Source organism: Euprymna scolopes, chromosome 2 (assembly GCF_053919585.1).
Source record: "Euprymna scolopes isolate OS-2025 chromosome 2, ASM5391958v1, whole genome shotgun sequence".
Lineage (NCBI taxonomy): Eukaryota > Metazoa > Mollusca > Cephalopoda > Sepiida > Sepiolidae > Euprymna > Euprymna scolopes.
This window is the reverse complement of record NC_136483.1, coordinates 99,282,773-99,299,564: the sequence shown is the minus strand read 5'-3', so window position 1 is coordinate 99,299,564 and position 16,792 is coordinate 99,282,773. Positions and strand designations below refer to the sequence as shown.

At 34.8% G+C, this 16,792-nt stretch overlaps 1 protein-coding gene across 2 annotated transcripts in view; it reads right to left on the bottom strand.

The window, feature by feature from the left end:
- The window catches only part of LOC145293325 (uncharacterized), a 164,222-nt gene that overhangs the window by 84,567 nt on the left and 62,863 nt on the right, over positions 1 to 16,792 (bottom strand). For both annotated transcript variants that reach the window (XM_080139968.1, XM_080139973.1), the window contains 5 exons: positions 15,156 to 15,262; positions 14,230 to 14,316; positions 12,802 to 12,860; positions 10,493 to 10,633; positions 2,120 to 2,188 (listed from right to left, as the gene is read on the bottom strand). In XM_080139968.1, coding sequence (XP_079996094.1) covers positions 2,120 to 2,188; positions 10,493 to 10,633; positions 12,802 to 12,860; positions 14,230 to 14,316; positions 15,156 to 15,262 — 463 coding nt within the window. The remainder of the gene's footprint in view (positions 1 to 2,119; positions 2,189 to 10,492; positions 10,634 to 12,801; positions 12,861 to 14,229; positions 14,317 to 15,155; positions 15,263 to 16,792) is intronic.

Sequence of the window (16,792 nt, the reverse complement as noted above, 5' to 3'; positions counted from 1 at the left end):
TTTCTCGATATTTTCATTTTTTAATGTCTTGATTTAACTGTACAAGTACCATAAAATTATATAAACATTATAACATGGATGAATCAACTTTTAACATTTCCATGTCATTGTCAGAATTTCAAATGTATTTTGCAGTCAATTTTAAAATTATTTTCTGATCAGGAGATTCATTTACAGTTCTGATGATCATATGGAAACATCAAAACATTGATTGATCTGTGTAGACTCCCTACAATGTTTATATATATATATATATATATATATATATATATATTAATTGGACTGATATCTTAAATTCATAAAAAAATGTTTTCTAAAATGTGTGACTTTCCAGTTCTTAAATTTTGCGCTTAAACCAAGCGATTGCACACACGGATCTGAAACAGCACCGATATAAAACATATTTTCTCTTTGGGAAACTTCGACATCTTATAACAACATTATGAAGGGGAAGAAAAAAAAAACTTAATTGGACTAACATCTCTTTGATAAAGCCAGGTTATTGGCAAAAATTCGGACTTTAACAACAATAAAAAAATAAAAATGATTTTATCATTTTACAACATTTTCAGGTTTTCAAATTTTCTCATTTAAATATATATAAATAAATAAATAAATAAATAAATATATATATATATATATATATATATATATATAAGAACAAGTAGTTAATAAGACATGTTAAAAAAGTGGTATGCTGTTCTCTTGGTCTATATATGCAATCACTGACAGACAACAATTTATTTTTTTCTTATTTCAGTCTAAAATGAACAGCTATTTCAACTTAAGATAGTTTCTGAGTTTCATAGGAATGAAGTAATGGTTAAACAGATTGAGAAATTGGACTTATTGTGGCTTATCTAAAGTGAAGCAGCTTGATCATCCGACTTTGGCGAAGGATAGGGGCTTTTGCAATGATGCTCCTCTGGAGTGGATATCAGCAGACATACTTGCTCCGCTACATCAATCAGATCACATCTTTCAGTCATCTTAAAATTGATTATTTTTGGTTTTGTTGGAAAATAACTTGAAAGTAACAGAGGAAGGCAGACATGTCAAATATTTCCAATTGGATTCATCCTATTCATAAATTTATCAGTTGGGTTATTAATTGCAGAATAAACCCCTAAGAACTTGTAAACTTTTTCTTCTGGGTTGGTGATGTGAATAGAGACTCTGGTTTGTTGTCAGACATTTTTACTTGTGGATTTAAATTTAAAAGTTTTTCCCTTTCATCCAAAAATTCTATTTTTAACCATTGACTAGCAAAGCTTTCACTCTTGCTGTCTGTCCGTGTGTACGTTTGCTTCTAACAGCAACCATCTTTCCTCTGGTTGTTGCTGTACCTATTTACTATGCCTCCCCACGGGACAGAGTTAGACACCAGCGTCGTTTTTTAACGTGGAGAAAAGGTACAAAAATAAAAATTGTCTCAATCGTGAAGGATTTCTCCTCCACCGAAAAAGAACAAGAAAATGAAGTGTAGCATCTGAAGAACAGATACTACACTTTGATCTTAATCCATCTTTTAAGCGAGTGAATTTCTTGCATTCAAATTACAAATAAGTATATAATTTTGATCTCAGTCATGCACCTTACAACACTTGACAATGGCCATCAGAACTTATCTGCAAATTGGTAGCCCTAATTGTATCTGCGGGCTGGAACAAACAAAGACGCAACCAACTGAAGACTTGGAAAAGAACAGTGAGGACAAACAAGAAGTTGATGATTATCATCCATTTTTAGTGTTCAACACTGGAATGAAGAATGGCTGAAGTATGCCAATAATTCAGCTGTTGATCAAGGAGATGGTTGGTTGTCTTGACGCAAGATGCAATGAAATCTTTTGGATCTGGGTTCAACACACCCTGAGTTAATTTCATTGCGGTCACAGTCACAACGGTTGTTTTGAACTAGGTAAGTAAGAGAATTTATCATCAAAGAGGCCCACAATTCCTCCACTGCTTGACGATTTTTAACTTTCTCTTAAGATGTGATCTAGCCCAACCAATCAGGGTCTCTGTTATTTTTGAGACTCCTTTCTTTAAAAGGTTCAATCAAGTGCTGTGTAATGAGAAAGAAAATGGAATAATTAAATGACAGAGGAATATATTACCCTGAAATCTCCTCAGAACCTGGGGTTGAACTTAACCGAGACTCAAGCTGACCTACTTGTTTCAAGGATCTGAAATTAACAGAAAAAGAAAAGTTAATTGAAATGAGAATGAACACAAAGTAATATCATTACTGCTCTATCTTTATACATATAAAATTTTGTTGACATATAGGTTACAACAATGTAAGAAAGGTAGCAAATTTTTTAACCTTGTCTATCGCCAAAAAACAATAACAAACAAAATTATGGTGTACAAATTAATAACTAATAAAATGTGCAATAATTCTGGTGAAATTATCTAGACTTATTGTTAAGGCTATTAGCTTACAATATAAGCCACACTGAAGAATCATAGATGGTGAAATGTATGTCCATGGCTGATTATTAATAAAATAGATATTTTTATTTATTTATACATACATTGAAAAGTTTTTTTTTAATATAAATACCTAAAGGAAAGGACAGGCTTTTGTTTTTTGCCTGATGAGATCTTAGATTTTAATAACTACAAATTAAAATATTGTGATGCCAGTGTTTCTTTCATCAGACGGTACATCAGACCTAAATCATGGCAGAATGAGGATATAGTCCATGGTAATCATGTAGGACCACTCATAACAGAAGACTGATGTAGAACCTGAACTGGTAAATGGGCCCTGGTAACGTCATGGGGAGCAGCATGACAGTTATGCGCCTTGACGGAAGGACTAAAGAATCAGTCAATGGCAGGGCGCAAAAGATGCTGAGTGGAAGAATCATTAAGAGATCAACGATCAGGTTCAGCTAGTCTAATTGAGAAACTACTGCGATTCGCCTGTAGACGTAGCTCACACAGGTGATATTATCCGAGCTATCGAAAGATTCAATATGACTAAATCAAACCAGAATTCCATACCGCATCGACTGCCACATGGGTAACCAAGGGTCGCTACTTGGTGTGCCGACACTGACCACAGCTATCGACAAGTTTACTACAGCACCAAAACCTAGGCTAGCAAAATGTAGACATACCATCAAAATATCCACTTTTAATGTACGGACACTTCAACCCACATCTCAAATATCAGAACTTGTTGCTTCATCCAAAGAACACGATATCGATATTGTGTGTATTCAAGTGCACGGTCTCTTCCACAATGACATGGACATAAAGTACCATGAAATTGGTAACAACTGGACACTAGTATCAGCGTTAGCATGGAAAAATTCGACAAATAGTACTGTTGGGGGAATAAGACTTCTTTTTAGCCCTTGAGCATTGAAATCATGGAAAAGTGCTGAGAAGATAACACAAAGGATAATTCTTGCTACCTTCAGTGGTAATCCTGCTACTAGTGTTATTTGTTGCTACAGCCCTAGCAATGTCAGTGACAAGCAAGAGATCCTGAATTTCTACAATGAACTCTCAGCAATAGTGCGCTCAATCCCCAAACATAATTTATTGGTTATCGGAGGTGACATGAATGCACATATAGGACGGGAAGACAACAAGCATAAGTTCTCTTTCCATGATGGAACAAACCGAAATGGAGAGTATCTATTAACTTTTCTCCTTGAAAACAACCTACAATGCATGAATACCCGTTTTCAGAAAAGACCCGGTAAGCTCTGGACCCATCAATCCCCAAATAGAGACAAGGCACAACTGGACTTTTTAAGAATAAGAAGTGGATCAATAGCTGTCATAACTGAAGCTTATAGCAGTTTCTATGGTGTGTCTACTGATCATAGGATTGTAACCTCCAAGTTGAAGTTGAGCCTAAGAGTAAACAAAACTAAAAAATCATCTAGACAGCCCTATAACTGGTCAACGTTGTCACATAACAATCAGATCAAACAGAGATTCATCTTTGAACTGTGAAGCAGATTTGATGCTTTACAAGCACAAGAGCAGGAACCAACTGCTAACACCACCTATGAAAACTTCATTAGATCGCACCAAGAAGCAGCAAAGAAGTGTATACTTCTGAAGCCCAAGGTAAAGCGAAAAGTACCGTGGGAAAATGACAAAATAATATTAAAACGAGAAAAGTTAAAAAAACATAATCAAAAAGCAACATAAATACCCCACTGACAGACTACAAAATTAAGGAAGCAGGTGCTTCAAGAGCTTAGTATGATGTACCTATCAGAACAACAGAAGTATGTCCAAGAACAAATAGATCGAATCCAGAATGCAGCAGATAACAAACAATCCTATCTAGCTTGGCAAGTCGTACATGAGATATCTGGGTGCAAACGACCTGCCAAAACTAAGTTAAAGGCAAACACTCCGGAAAATGCATGTTCGAAATGGAAAGCACATTTTGAAAAGCTAATCGGAAACAAACCAAAAGTAACAGACAAACCAATCCATCCGATTGTTGTACAGGAACTCGATATTGAGAAGGGTGATTTTACAATGGAGGAACTTCTAAATGTACTAAAGAAGACCAAGAATCGTGAAGCTGCAGGCTTAGATAACATACCTCCGAAGTATGGAAGACAGGTGGTTTCAATGACATACTTCTTAATTCATGCAATTCTGTATATAATCAAAAAATTATTAATATATGGAGGGAAGGATGCATACTTCCCTTTCCCAAGAAGGGTAACCTAAGCATACCAAGCAACTACAGGGGAATAACACTCACTCCAATTGCAGCAAAAATCTACAATGCCATGCTTCTTAACCGTATCCAACCAAAGATTGAAGAAGTTCTCAGAAAGAACCAAAGTGGATTTAGAAAGAATCGCTCTACTACTAATTAAATATTACGCAGACGATATTGCTTTGCTCGCGAACAACACTGCTGATGCGCAACACTGTTACGTAAGCTAAAAAAATTTGCAAATGACAGTCTCCACATAAATGCGGATAAGACAAAGTTTATGATTTTCAATGTGAAAGGAGAAATCAGGGCTTTAGTTGGATCAACACTGAAAGAAGTCACTGAGTTTACGTATCTGGGCAGCAACATAGTTTCTACAGAGAGAGATATCAGAATTCGCATCTCAAAAGCATGGACCGCATTGGATGGACTACATTCAGTATGAACTTCGAGACTGGCTGACAAACTGAAAAGGAAGTTCTTCAGGGTAGTGGTAGAGTCTGTCCTTGCTTATGGTGCTACAATCTGGACACTCACCAAAAGATTGGAAAGAAAACTAGACGGCACATACACCCGTATGCTAAGAACAATATTAAATATATCTTGGCAAAATCATCCCACGAAGCAGCAACTTTATGGCAACCTACCTGCCATATCTAATACCATCAGAGAAAGACGTCTACGATATGCTGGTCATTGTCTGAGGAGCAAGCATGAATTGGTGAGTGATGTATTGCTATGGACTCCACGACACGGACGCACAAGCAGAGGATGACCTAGATCCACGTACATCCAACAAATAGCACATAACGCCAACTGTGAACCTGAAGATCTGAGGCAACTGATGGAAGACAGGAAACTCTGGAGAGGAAGAGTCACAAGGAGTCCGTTTTAACGATGATGATGATGCCAGTGTAGTAAAGCCTGTACATGTCTATATAAACAAATATTAATCGAAATAGTTCTATTTGTTATTGAGCACTATTATATAAACCCAGTGGGTATTTTCTGAATTTTTAATGACAAAAGTCTATATTCCAAATTTCATGGTGTTGCCCATCTTACAATTTATTCCTTTAATTCAGTTAACATTTACAATTCTTGACAGTATCTGTTTCGTAGCACAAAATCATTCATTTAATTTTTACATCAATCAATGAATCTAATATTGATTGATATAATAATTAAGTGAATGATTTTGTGCTATGAAACAGACACTGTCAAGAATTGTAAATGCCAACTGAATTAAAGGAATAAATTGTAAGATGGTCAACATCATAAAATTTAGAATATAGACTTTTATCATTAAAAATTCGAGGATAAGGGTTATTGAGTATACATTAGTCAATGCGATTATAGCATAGTAAACATTAGTGGAATTTTTTTAAGTTGGATTACATAGGGTGACGGTTCATCAAGAACTTGTTTACGTTGAACTTAAAGACAATCAGATTGTAGTCAGCTGGAAAACAGGCCAACGGAAAAGAGTTCCACAGGCGTGCAGTTCTAAAGAAGAAGCTTTGTTCAGGATGGACCCATGAGGGACTCCAGCATTAATACTGAAAGCTTCTGATTTCTGCCCATCAACTACTACTCTTATGAACCTATCAGAGAGAAATGATTTAATTTCATTTCCAGCTATACCATAGCTGGAGATCTTGTGAAGTAGACCTTTATGCCATACCTTATCAAAGGCCTTCGATATGTCAAGAGCAATTGCCCTAGAGAGGAAGCCTCTGTCAAGAGATTCGCTAATCCTATGAGATAACTGTAAACATATCTGCTGTAGATCTAGCAGAACGGAAACCATATTGCATGTCACTAAGAAGGTTATTTTTGCTGAGATGGTTGATTACTTCTTTATTTAACACAGATTCCAGCAGCTTACTCATGATGCACAGGAGACTTATTGGCCTGTACTGAGAGGGGGATGAATGATCACCTGAATTCTTAAATACAGGGCATACTGATTAGATTTTTCATGAGGTTGGGAAGTATTTCATTTAACTTTGTAATTTGTTAGTCCTGGTTGAAGCTTTTTGAGCACTATAATTGGAATGCCGTCAGGGCCAGTTGCTTTACTGAAATCAAGGTTTTTTTATTAGTTTGGCAATATCACGTACAGATATTTGTATGTCGCATAGCATGTTTTCAGATACACAAGGGGGTTGACAGCCTTGGTCGTAAAGGGTAGAATTTGTTGTAAAGTTCTTGGCAAAGAGTTTGGCTTTGTCTGATGCTGAGGAGATTACCTCAGGTCCATTGATGATAGTTGGGATAGAGCACACGCTTCTGTTTAGGATTCTGTTTACTATTTGCCAAAACTGATGGGAACCAAGCCGCTGCTCAGCTAGTTTGGACTTGACGGACTGAGCATACAACTCTCTCGTATTCTTTATTACTTTTTACAGTGGTTGCTGGCGGTCCTGAAAGCGGCTTTAGTCTCAGTACATCTATTAGGTTGGAAGCAATGGAAAAAGTGATTTCTGTGCGCAATGGCAGCAGCACATTCTGGAGAGAACCACAGCTGGCTGTTAGGTTTTTGCAGGAACTTTTTCGAAGGTATGAATCGGTCTATACCTACAATTAACCATTCCATCAGGTCTGATACTATAGAGGACACATCCTTTTTAAACATGGAACACACAAGTAAATCTGATAACTGTACAGAAACTATCCCAGTTAGCCATAGAGTATTGATACACTATACGATGGAGAGGTACGTCTGAGGAACTACCACATTTGCTTTTATCTAACTGATACAACAGAGTGCTCGGAAGATCCCAGTTGAAACAGAACAGAAGATGAATATAGCTCAGGGCAAGTTGTGAGAAAAAGGTCTAGGAGACTTGCATACTGGCCGTCAGTGTCGGGGACACAGGTGGGTTCGTGAACAATCTGAGTAAGTTCATAAGCAATGGAGATCATGACAGAACTTCCCTCGTCATCAGTCTTGTTTGAGTGGGTTAACCATTCCACATTGTGAACATTGAAGTCTCCATATACGTGAATGTTTGCTGAAGGATACACAGACAGGACATGGTCAATTTTCTCAGATATGCTTTTAAAGATAGTAAATCCACTGTTGTGGGGGTGATAGAGAGTAAATATAAACGCAGTAGTGTGAGCAAGTGCAACCCGGAAACACATATAGGGTAAGTTAGGATCTTCTCTTGAGATGTCCCTACCACATGGAAAGCCGTCTTTAATGTAGGCACATACTCCATGCCCATGGCGATCTTGGGAGTCGGATTTAGAAGTTAAGTTAGAGTATTCTTTAATTATGAATTCATCTAGGGAAATAGTCGATCCAATGCCAGTTTCGCTTAGGAATAATGGGTCTGGCTTAGTCTCCTGTAATAGAGTTTGAACCTCTGGAAGGTTGGAACGTAGACCCCTGATGTTGGAGAAGGAGACCTGGTAGTGGGGGTCTATGTTGAAAGTTGGAGATCTGGGTTTAATCAAGTATTTTTTCTGTAAACCTTTCATGACTGAGATTTGGGATTTGTGGAATAGGTTGACAGACTTGCTTAGCGCAGAGCAGAGAGGGAAAGTAAGAGAAAAAGAAACAAAGAATTTTTTTCTTATTTCTTTCATTTTTGTTTCTATAATAATAATAATAATAAATATGAAATCTGCATAAATTAAAATATCATATCTCAGCGTATTTTATGACTGGCCACCATGCTAGTCTGTGTGTGTGGTATGCATATATATATATATATATATATAGTAGCTTCCTTCAGTCTTGATAGAATATGGATACTCACTGTAAGAGCGTCTGCGCGTGAAATGTTTGTGGCAAGAGTTGCACAACCTCCAACCACACCTCTCCTGAATCGACATTGTTAAATACCAGTGGCAAGTGGAGGTTCAGGATGACTGGACACAATGGAAAGCACATACAGCACCTAGAATTCGCAAATAGTCACCCATCTGGTATTCACTAGTCTCAACATTGCTTAACTTTGGTGATCTGATAAGAATTGGTGTCAACATGATTATGCTATATATATATATATACATATATATAACTTTATTCGATTGGCAAAATTTTAGAATAATTATAAAGAAGTGAACCATCGCGTAAATTCAATCAACTAAAATAAGAAAGAGAAAAAAAAAATAAAATAAAATAATGGGGCAAGTTATATGTACAATTCAATAAAATAAATAAGTCTATTAAAAACAAGATATATATATATAAAATAAAATAAAAATTACAATTAAATTTACCAAAATGATCCAGGATGGTAAAACTAAAGTATATTATAAATATTAAAGAATTAATATTTATAAAGTTATCTCAGCCAGATGTAAAAGCTCAATAAAACCAAATAGGAGATAGAGCTTATAATACGAGCAAACAGTTAATAAAACATGTTAAAAAACACTTTGAAAAAGAGTTAAAAACATATTTAATCTGAAAAGGAAACACTTGATAGGTGGATAGTCCTTAATCCGTGGAGTTTAAAGAAATACTTTTCTTCTCATCAGAAGGTAGGAATTAGCAAAATGCAAGATCGGATTTTGCATACAAAAGTATTTGATGAAACAACAAGTAAGTCAAAGATCTTACTTGATAACAAAAAAGTGAAGCAGAGGGAATATGGTGAAGAAAAAGGTGATTACACGTGAATGGATAGTCTGGTGAAAGATAAATAATCCAATGACGGTAAAATCCAAAAATATAACTTCAAGAAAGTTAATTGAATTTCCATTTGCACAAGTAAAATCCAAGGAAATCCCGTAATTGGAAGATGGTCCAAAATAATCGAAAGGCCGAAATCCATGGAATAATTCAAATATGTACAAGGGAAAAGGGGAAAAATTCCAATAATATTAATAAAAGCAAAATAAGATATGCTTTTCAAACTGCTGCCAATACATAAATAAGATCAGGGAAGAAGAATGTTTCATCAAATACTTTTGTATGCAAAATCCGATCTCGCATTTTGCTAATTCCTACCCTCTGATGAGAAGGAAAGTATTTCTTCGAAACTCTGTGGATTAAGGATTATCCACTTATCAAGTGTTTCCTTTTCAGATTAAATATGTTTTTAACTCTTTTTCAAAGTGTTTTTTAACATGTTTTATTAACTGTTTGCTCGCATATATATATATATATATATATATATATATACACACACACACACACACAGAGGATGTTTTGGACAAACTCGATTATAGTTTTTAATTCAGCACCATTTGAACTAATAGCGGTAAAGTACAATAGATAGCAGTTTCTATGTATTATTTAGTTTTAAGAGAATTTGGTTTGATTTATATACTAGCTGCACCTACAGGGCATTGCCTGGGAGTGTTTTTTGTTTCTTTTTCAGCCACAAGCAATTTAAATTACTGATTGTAAAAAAAATAAATGAAAATATGGATGTCTAAAAGGGCCATAATTTTCAATGTTAGTTAATATAACTTTCATATGTGTTGCTTTTTTGTTTTGCATTCTGTAATTAACATACAAGTTTCGTTTTGTGAGTGTTTTTTATTAGTACACATCGATCTTAATGTATCATAACATGAATACATCATCACACGCCCAGTCAAAAATGCTAAAGCAGGAAAACTTGAGATGCAATTCTGAAAACTTTTTTTTTTTTTTTTTTTTTAAATTTCTGACGTCCCTATACCCACTTTGTCAGTTTATACAAATAATTTTTTAATCGTTACATGTTTCTTTTATAAAAGAAAGTCTTGGTAGGAGAGATGGAGGTAAAGTTACTCTTCCTCTAAATCTATATATCTAGCCCTCACTAATACTTACTGCTCATATTTGAATTGGAGGTCCTTATGTAGTTTTTCAAGGTCATCCTTTTCCCGTTCTCGTTCCTGCGTCATGTTGTCCATCAAAGTCTGCACTGAAATCAGTTCCTGTTTGAGAACGGCAACATCGTCATCCTCAGACCTGTTTCAAAGAGATGGCCGTGAGAGAAAAAAAAAATTAAATTTAAAACCAAATGCAAGAAACAGATGTTCTCAAGACACATCCATTTAATTTGAGCATTTAGTGATGAAAATGCTTTTTCAAACTTAAACTTGACAGACCAATTAAAATGCTATTTTAAACTTTTGTTTTAACAATATGGTAGGTTGGCTGTGTTAAATTATATAAAATTACAAAAAAAGAAATTTTAATGTTGAAATTACATTAAGTAGAAAGAAATTTTGATATAGAATTAAGATTAGAATTGTAGTTGATGTGTCAAAGGAAGTGATATTATAAACAGGAAGTCGATATGACAAAAAAATAAGCTTGTCTAATCCTTCACTTATAATTTGGTCAGTAAGATGAGTATGCGTTTTCAGAGCACTTTTCACCTCTCTTAATGGTCTTATTAACCTATAATTCTTTGCAGAGAAATTTAAACAAAGAATATCAAGTACAAATTGAGTTTGTTATTAATCTCCAACTACAGACAACAATTACAGGAATACTAATCTGGCTATTACAGTGAAAGCAACAGGCTTTTATCAAAAGCACAAGAGTAGGAAGTGAGATGGATCAACATAACTACGAGTGGCTTCTGGGCCTTGATAAGTGGTGACGTCCATGTAAAAAAAAAAAAAAAAAATGTCATCAATGCAACAATTGCACGTTTTTTTTGTGGGATCCGAAGAATTGTTGACAATAGTGTTAGAGAAAGACAAGCTTAAGAATATCTGCAAGTGTCCAGTACAAGGCCCATGATGAACCAAGTCAACCATTTCGCTTCACGTTAACAAGACGATTATACAATAAGTAGTCAAAATACATTTTCGTTTGAATAGTCAAAATACTTTGAAAATTGTTCGCTTAGTGAAATATCACTCAAGTTGATTTTACCAGTATGAAGATGACAAGAATAATGATAAAGGTGGCAATTAGAACTGTGGAAAATTATGCATCATACCATGTTTATTGATACAAATATTATTGGCTACACATGTGCATACATGTTTCTGCTGCAAGTCTTTTAGAGAAGCAATATCCTCACAGTGGGGCAGATTGCTGAAACAAGCTTTCACATGGTGCTCGTATCACTAAGTGAAAGATTCTTATGGAATATTGAAATAACCTGCCCCACTATCAGGCCAGATTGTTTTTACAATGAAACCAGATTGTAAATAATCATTCTTTTATACAAAGTTTCTGTGTTATTTGAAAAGGAATAGAAACTTATAATCTCCTATATAATATTTTGACTGCAGACCACTGGACAAAATATCGTAAGTTTGCAATAACACGTCACACACCAATTCATTACATCTAGGCTATTAGCCACTATCTCATGTAATTTTCGAACACAATTTTAGACACATTAAGTCATTATAATAAAATCCTACATTGAATCCTAGGAGCAACGTCATCACAATATCTATACAGAAAAGAGTTCCTATTTTTCTCTATAAATATTTAGTCCTCCAACTGTCACCAGTTGACACTGGAACCTATTCTACATTTTCTTATAACACTTACATTGCACCCATCGTAACTGGTTACTAGTTACAAAAACATTTACACTGTGTTATTTGAAAAGAAATAGAAACTCATAATAAAGAATAAAAGAAAAAATATTGAACAAAAGAGCGGGTAGGGAAACGGGGTCGAGGGGTAAGGAGGAGTGGGACAGGGAGGCTTAAAAATTGGGAGGCAAACTTCCTTGTATAAAATTATGTCAATTTATTTTGACTTTTTATTATTTTACAACAAGATGTTTATCTATGCTAGTGGTGTGAATTTTTGAATCTGTAAGAATTAAGCATCAGTTTAACCACTTACTGGAAGATTTAACCAATAACCTCCACCCTTTGACCCCAATTATCTTGCATTAATGCCAACCAGCACAAATGTATGCACATATGTAGTCAATAATATTTATATCAATAAACATACTATAATTATGCACTGCTTGTCATTTAGCACTTTTTAATCAACAGTAAAGTTTCAAGGAAACTACGATATAGTAATAAAAAATTATGTATTATGCACATTTTCTAGTTTCCCATTTCAAGAAGAATTCATATCCTTAGTTTTAAATCCATTTCATTGTTGAAAGGGAAGTGGACATTTCAAATGTTTTGCTTCTAACTCACCTTTGAGAAAGTCGATTCTCCATTTTCTCTACCAAATTAATTTTCTCTTCAAGTTGTTGCTAAAACAGAACAAAATAAATGACAATTTGATTTGGATATTACATTTAAATGGACAAAGTTTTATGTACATTACCAATTGAACCTATCCACTGTTACGCAAGGATGAAGTAAAAGAGATATTTTATACAATGTTTAAAATGGAAGTTTACGTAGACAGGAAAGCAAAGATGGTTTGTTAATATTCTTAGAGTCCATATAGAATGGGGGGGGGGATCATTAACTGAAATATCGAAAAAAGTCTGAATTGATAATTTAAAGGCCGTGAATTCTAAAAAGCCATAATCAAAACTTCTCCGCTTAGACAAATTATATTTTACTAGTGGGGGTACCTAGTGTTGCCTGGGTGTTACGAGGTGTGTGTGTGCTCTTAAATCAAAAAGAAACCGGGAGGGGGGGGGAAGTTTTGGTAAGTTGGTAGGATTGAACCCGAAGCCCTGAGGCGAAGTTGGAAAATAAAATGTGAAAAAAAAAAACATGACACATTAACTGGTCGACCAGTCAGAATGAGTTACTAAAAGATGATTTATTTAAGTAAGAGAATTGACAGGTGCCCGCACGGAAGTCGTAGAGTTAACATTTTGTGCGAGTGTTACGACAACGATGACGTAAGCAATAGCTATTCAGCAGTTAACATTTTCTGCGGGGCAGTTTTTAATGAGGTCAATAACCCAGTTTGTTTGTTTTTACCTAACTTTGGGGAAAACCAGCTCCCCCGTTTATTAGGGGGTGTCTCGTCTCGAAATGAAAGCAACTGTCTGATATGACAACGGTAAGCCGACATTGACCAAACGTCACATCGCTTTTTAGAGACCACTAGAAATAGGGACACTGGCCGTGGGCCAGGATTCGAATAGAGTTTTGCTTTTTTTATACCGAAAAACGAAAACAAACATGTGGCAATCCCAAAATATCGAATATTTAACGTTTCAAAGTTGGGCAAATTAAACAGACAGGCGACCCCTGTTGTTAAGTCGGAGATATTATCATTTTGATGTGATATAAAAAGTTTTAAAAATGAGTGACGGCCTCGAGAAGCCGCCGGAAAAAATCTTTTTGCAGCCATTCTCAAAAAGCGAACATACATATATACACACATTTTCGCTTTTATATATATAGATTAGAAGTTATTAATAAAGAGTCTATGTTCATTTGTAAAAAAATTTTATGCAAAGTGAATTAAAACAGCAGATTTTATAAATTCAGAAAAATGCATCTGATTGGCTTAGAATATTTTTGCTTTTAATTAATTCAGGTGAGTATGTGCATTTTGGAGATGAAAGTGCGAACATGGTCTCTACAAACACTGTACATCAATACAAAACAAAAACACATGATTTGACAAATTTAACCGCAATAAATTTTTCTTACCTTTAATGTAATAATGTGATCATCGAGTGCTGCTTTCTGTCCAGAAATCTCGTCAGCTAAGGCTTTCGCTGTCACATTATCACCTGCCTGGAATCATCAGAGTTCATAGTTTTAGGAAGGAGGAGAAAAGTCAAAAATCATTTAGATTACACTTACATCAAAATACTTGTGTCCATTTACCTTTCATAAATTAATATTCAGTTAAAGACAAAAACATATTAATCATTCTTAATAGATTTACATTATTTTAAATAGTATCAAGACAAATACAGATTACAAATAGACTACATTTGGTCATTAAATTATTTTGGCTCATTAAAATATACATCCATACATTTTAATGGTATTACAATTAAGACATGACATTTTTTAATATTACACTTACAGATGTAGACTATTTTAATGCCATTAAATCTACAGATGTAGATTACTTTAATGCCATTAAATTTGCAGATGTAGATTACTTTAATACTATTACACATACAGATGTAGATTAATTTTATGCCAATGCAATTGATGTATGAGGACAGTTTCAAAAGTAAAGTCTCCAATTTTTTTTATTTTTTATTTAGAAAAGTTGTTGAAAAGCTAAGAATATGGTAGTTGTATCATTAAAATGAGCAAACTTTTGTGCCCCAGAAATTATTTTTTGAAATATAATCACTACTATTCTCGTTGCACTTTTATCAAGACTTCAATGATGCATCTTTGGTTCTGATGCACATCCATGACAGGAATTGCTTTCTTAGAATCAATATATGCAATAGAAAGATGAAACTTTCAGGTCATGAATGCATAATTTCAGTCATCATAACAATATAATTTGCAATCTCCTCTGATCCATTTGGGTGAAATAAAAATATAGGAGACATTACTTTTGGAACGGTTCTCGTAGATTGTTTCATGCCAATTATGCCTACACTTACCAGTTTGGCTGCTTTTTGTTCAAGAAGAACTTTCTCTTCACTGATATCATGTAGCTTTTGTTTTGTTTCCTCCAATTCTTGCGAAAGGTTTCGCATTTGTTCCTTTACTAATAAAAAGAGAAAGAGGAGAAAAAAATTTTTTTTCTTTTTTTACAAAACTATCAACCTACCAAGACAAGTATAAAAAAAAAGAGAAAATAAAGGAAAAAAAATTAACTACTGCAAAATAAAGAGAAAAAAAAAACAATAGGAAAAACAAGAAAATTAACTTAAGGCCTGAAAATATTTAAAGCAAAAAATAAAAACTAAATAAACAAAAATAAGCAAAAAAAAAAAAGGAAGAAAAGAAATATAACCCAACGACAAAAATTTTCTGTACACACTTATTGTTGATCTCCTTTCAATCTCTAGAGAAAATGGATAACAATATGTAAAGGTGACCGTGAGGAAAGTCTATAATGAAGCAAGGGTTGCATAACATCTCCTTGCATCTCCACTGAACTTGCATTGCTTGAGTCTAGTGACAAGAAGTCCACAATGACTAGACACCATGTCTTGATATTCATAACACACTGATAAATATGAAAATAGTGTTTCCATGTTAACAATTTCACCAAGCAATAAAACATACTGAAATATAAGTGAAATATAAGGAGAGTAGAAAGTGGAACTCGAGTTTACTGTCATCAGCCTTGTAACTCGCTTCCCTTATTTTGTCATTTAGTCCTTACATTTACTGACCAATTTTTTTGACAAAGGAGGAAGAATTGCTGTTTTCTGAATTTTAATCTTTACTGTTTTTAATTGCATTTCATCCAAACAAGGCACAGTGCCACTTTGATGTAGGGGGATACTATCTGGGACATAATTTTCAGGGATACTATGTAGGGAGTTGAGCAGCAAGATGTCTGTTCACATTATGCTTGAACTTCTGCATGTCAGTACAGTCTGGAAAGCAGGAACCTGGAAGGGAATTCCAAGGGAAAAAAAAGAGTAGAAGGCTTTCTTTTAGGGATTTTGCTGCTTGCCAGATTTGTCAGGGGTATTTACGTCAAGGAGAGACGCTAGTAGTTCGTCGGAGCACCCACCATTTAAATATTTGTAAAACAAGCAGAGGGATGCAACATTTCATTGATGGAATAGCAATTGAAGCCTAGCTGATAGTGTGGGGCCTATTAGGATGGCTACTCTTTTGGAGAGAGAGAGACTAGTAGCAGATGCACCAGCCCAAATGTGGCAACAATACTCCATAGATGAGCGAATGGAGACCTTGTAGAGGTACAGGATACTCTCAGGTGTAAATAACTTTCTAGCACGGTTGAGACATCCCACCTTCTTCACAGCAGCCTTGGCAATGTCCTCAATGTATCTATTCCAACTCGTTCTCCGTGAACGTTAAGCCGAGGAGATTGAACAAAGTATTTTCAGGTAATGTATCATTAGCCATAGCTATTGGTGGTTCAGAAGGTTTCTTGTAGTTATTAAAGGAAAGAAGTTTAGTCTTGGCAGGATTGGATTTTACCATCCATTTTGTCTCCATTCCGTTACAGACTGGAGGTCTTTCTCTAGGGTTTCCACTATTGCCTTGGATATGTGTTCATTCATTTTCCCCTCAGGTCTGTTATAGTGTCACCCCC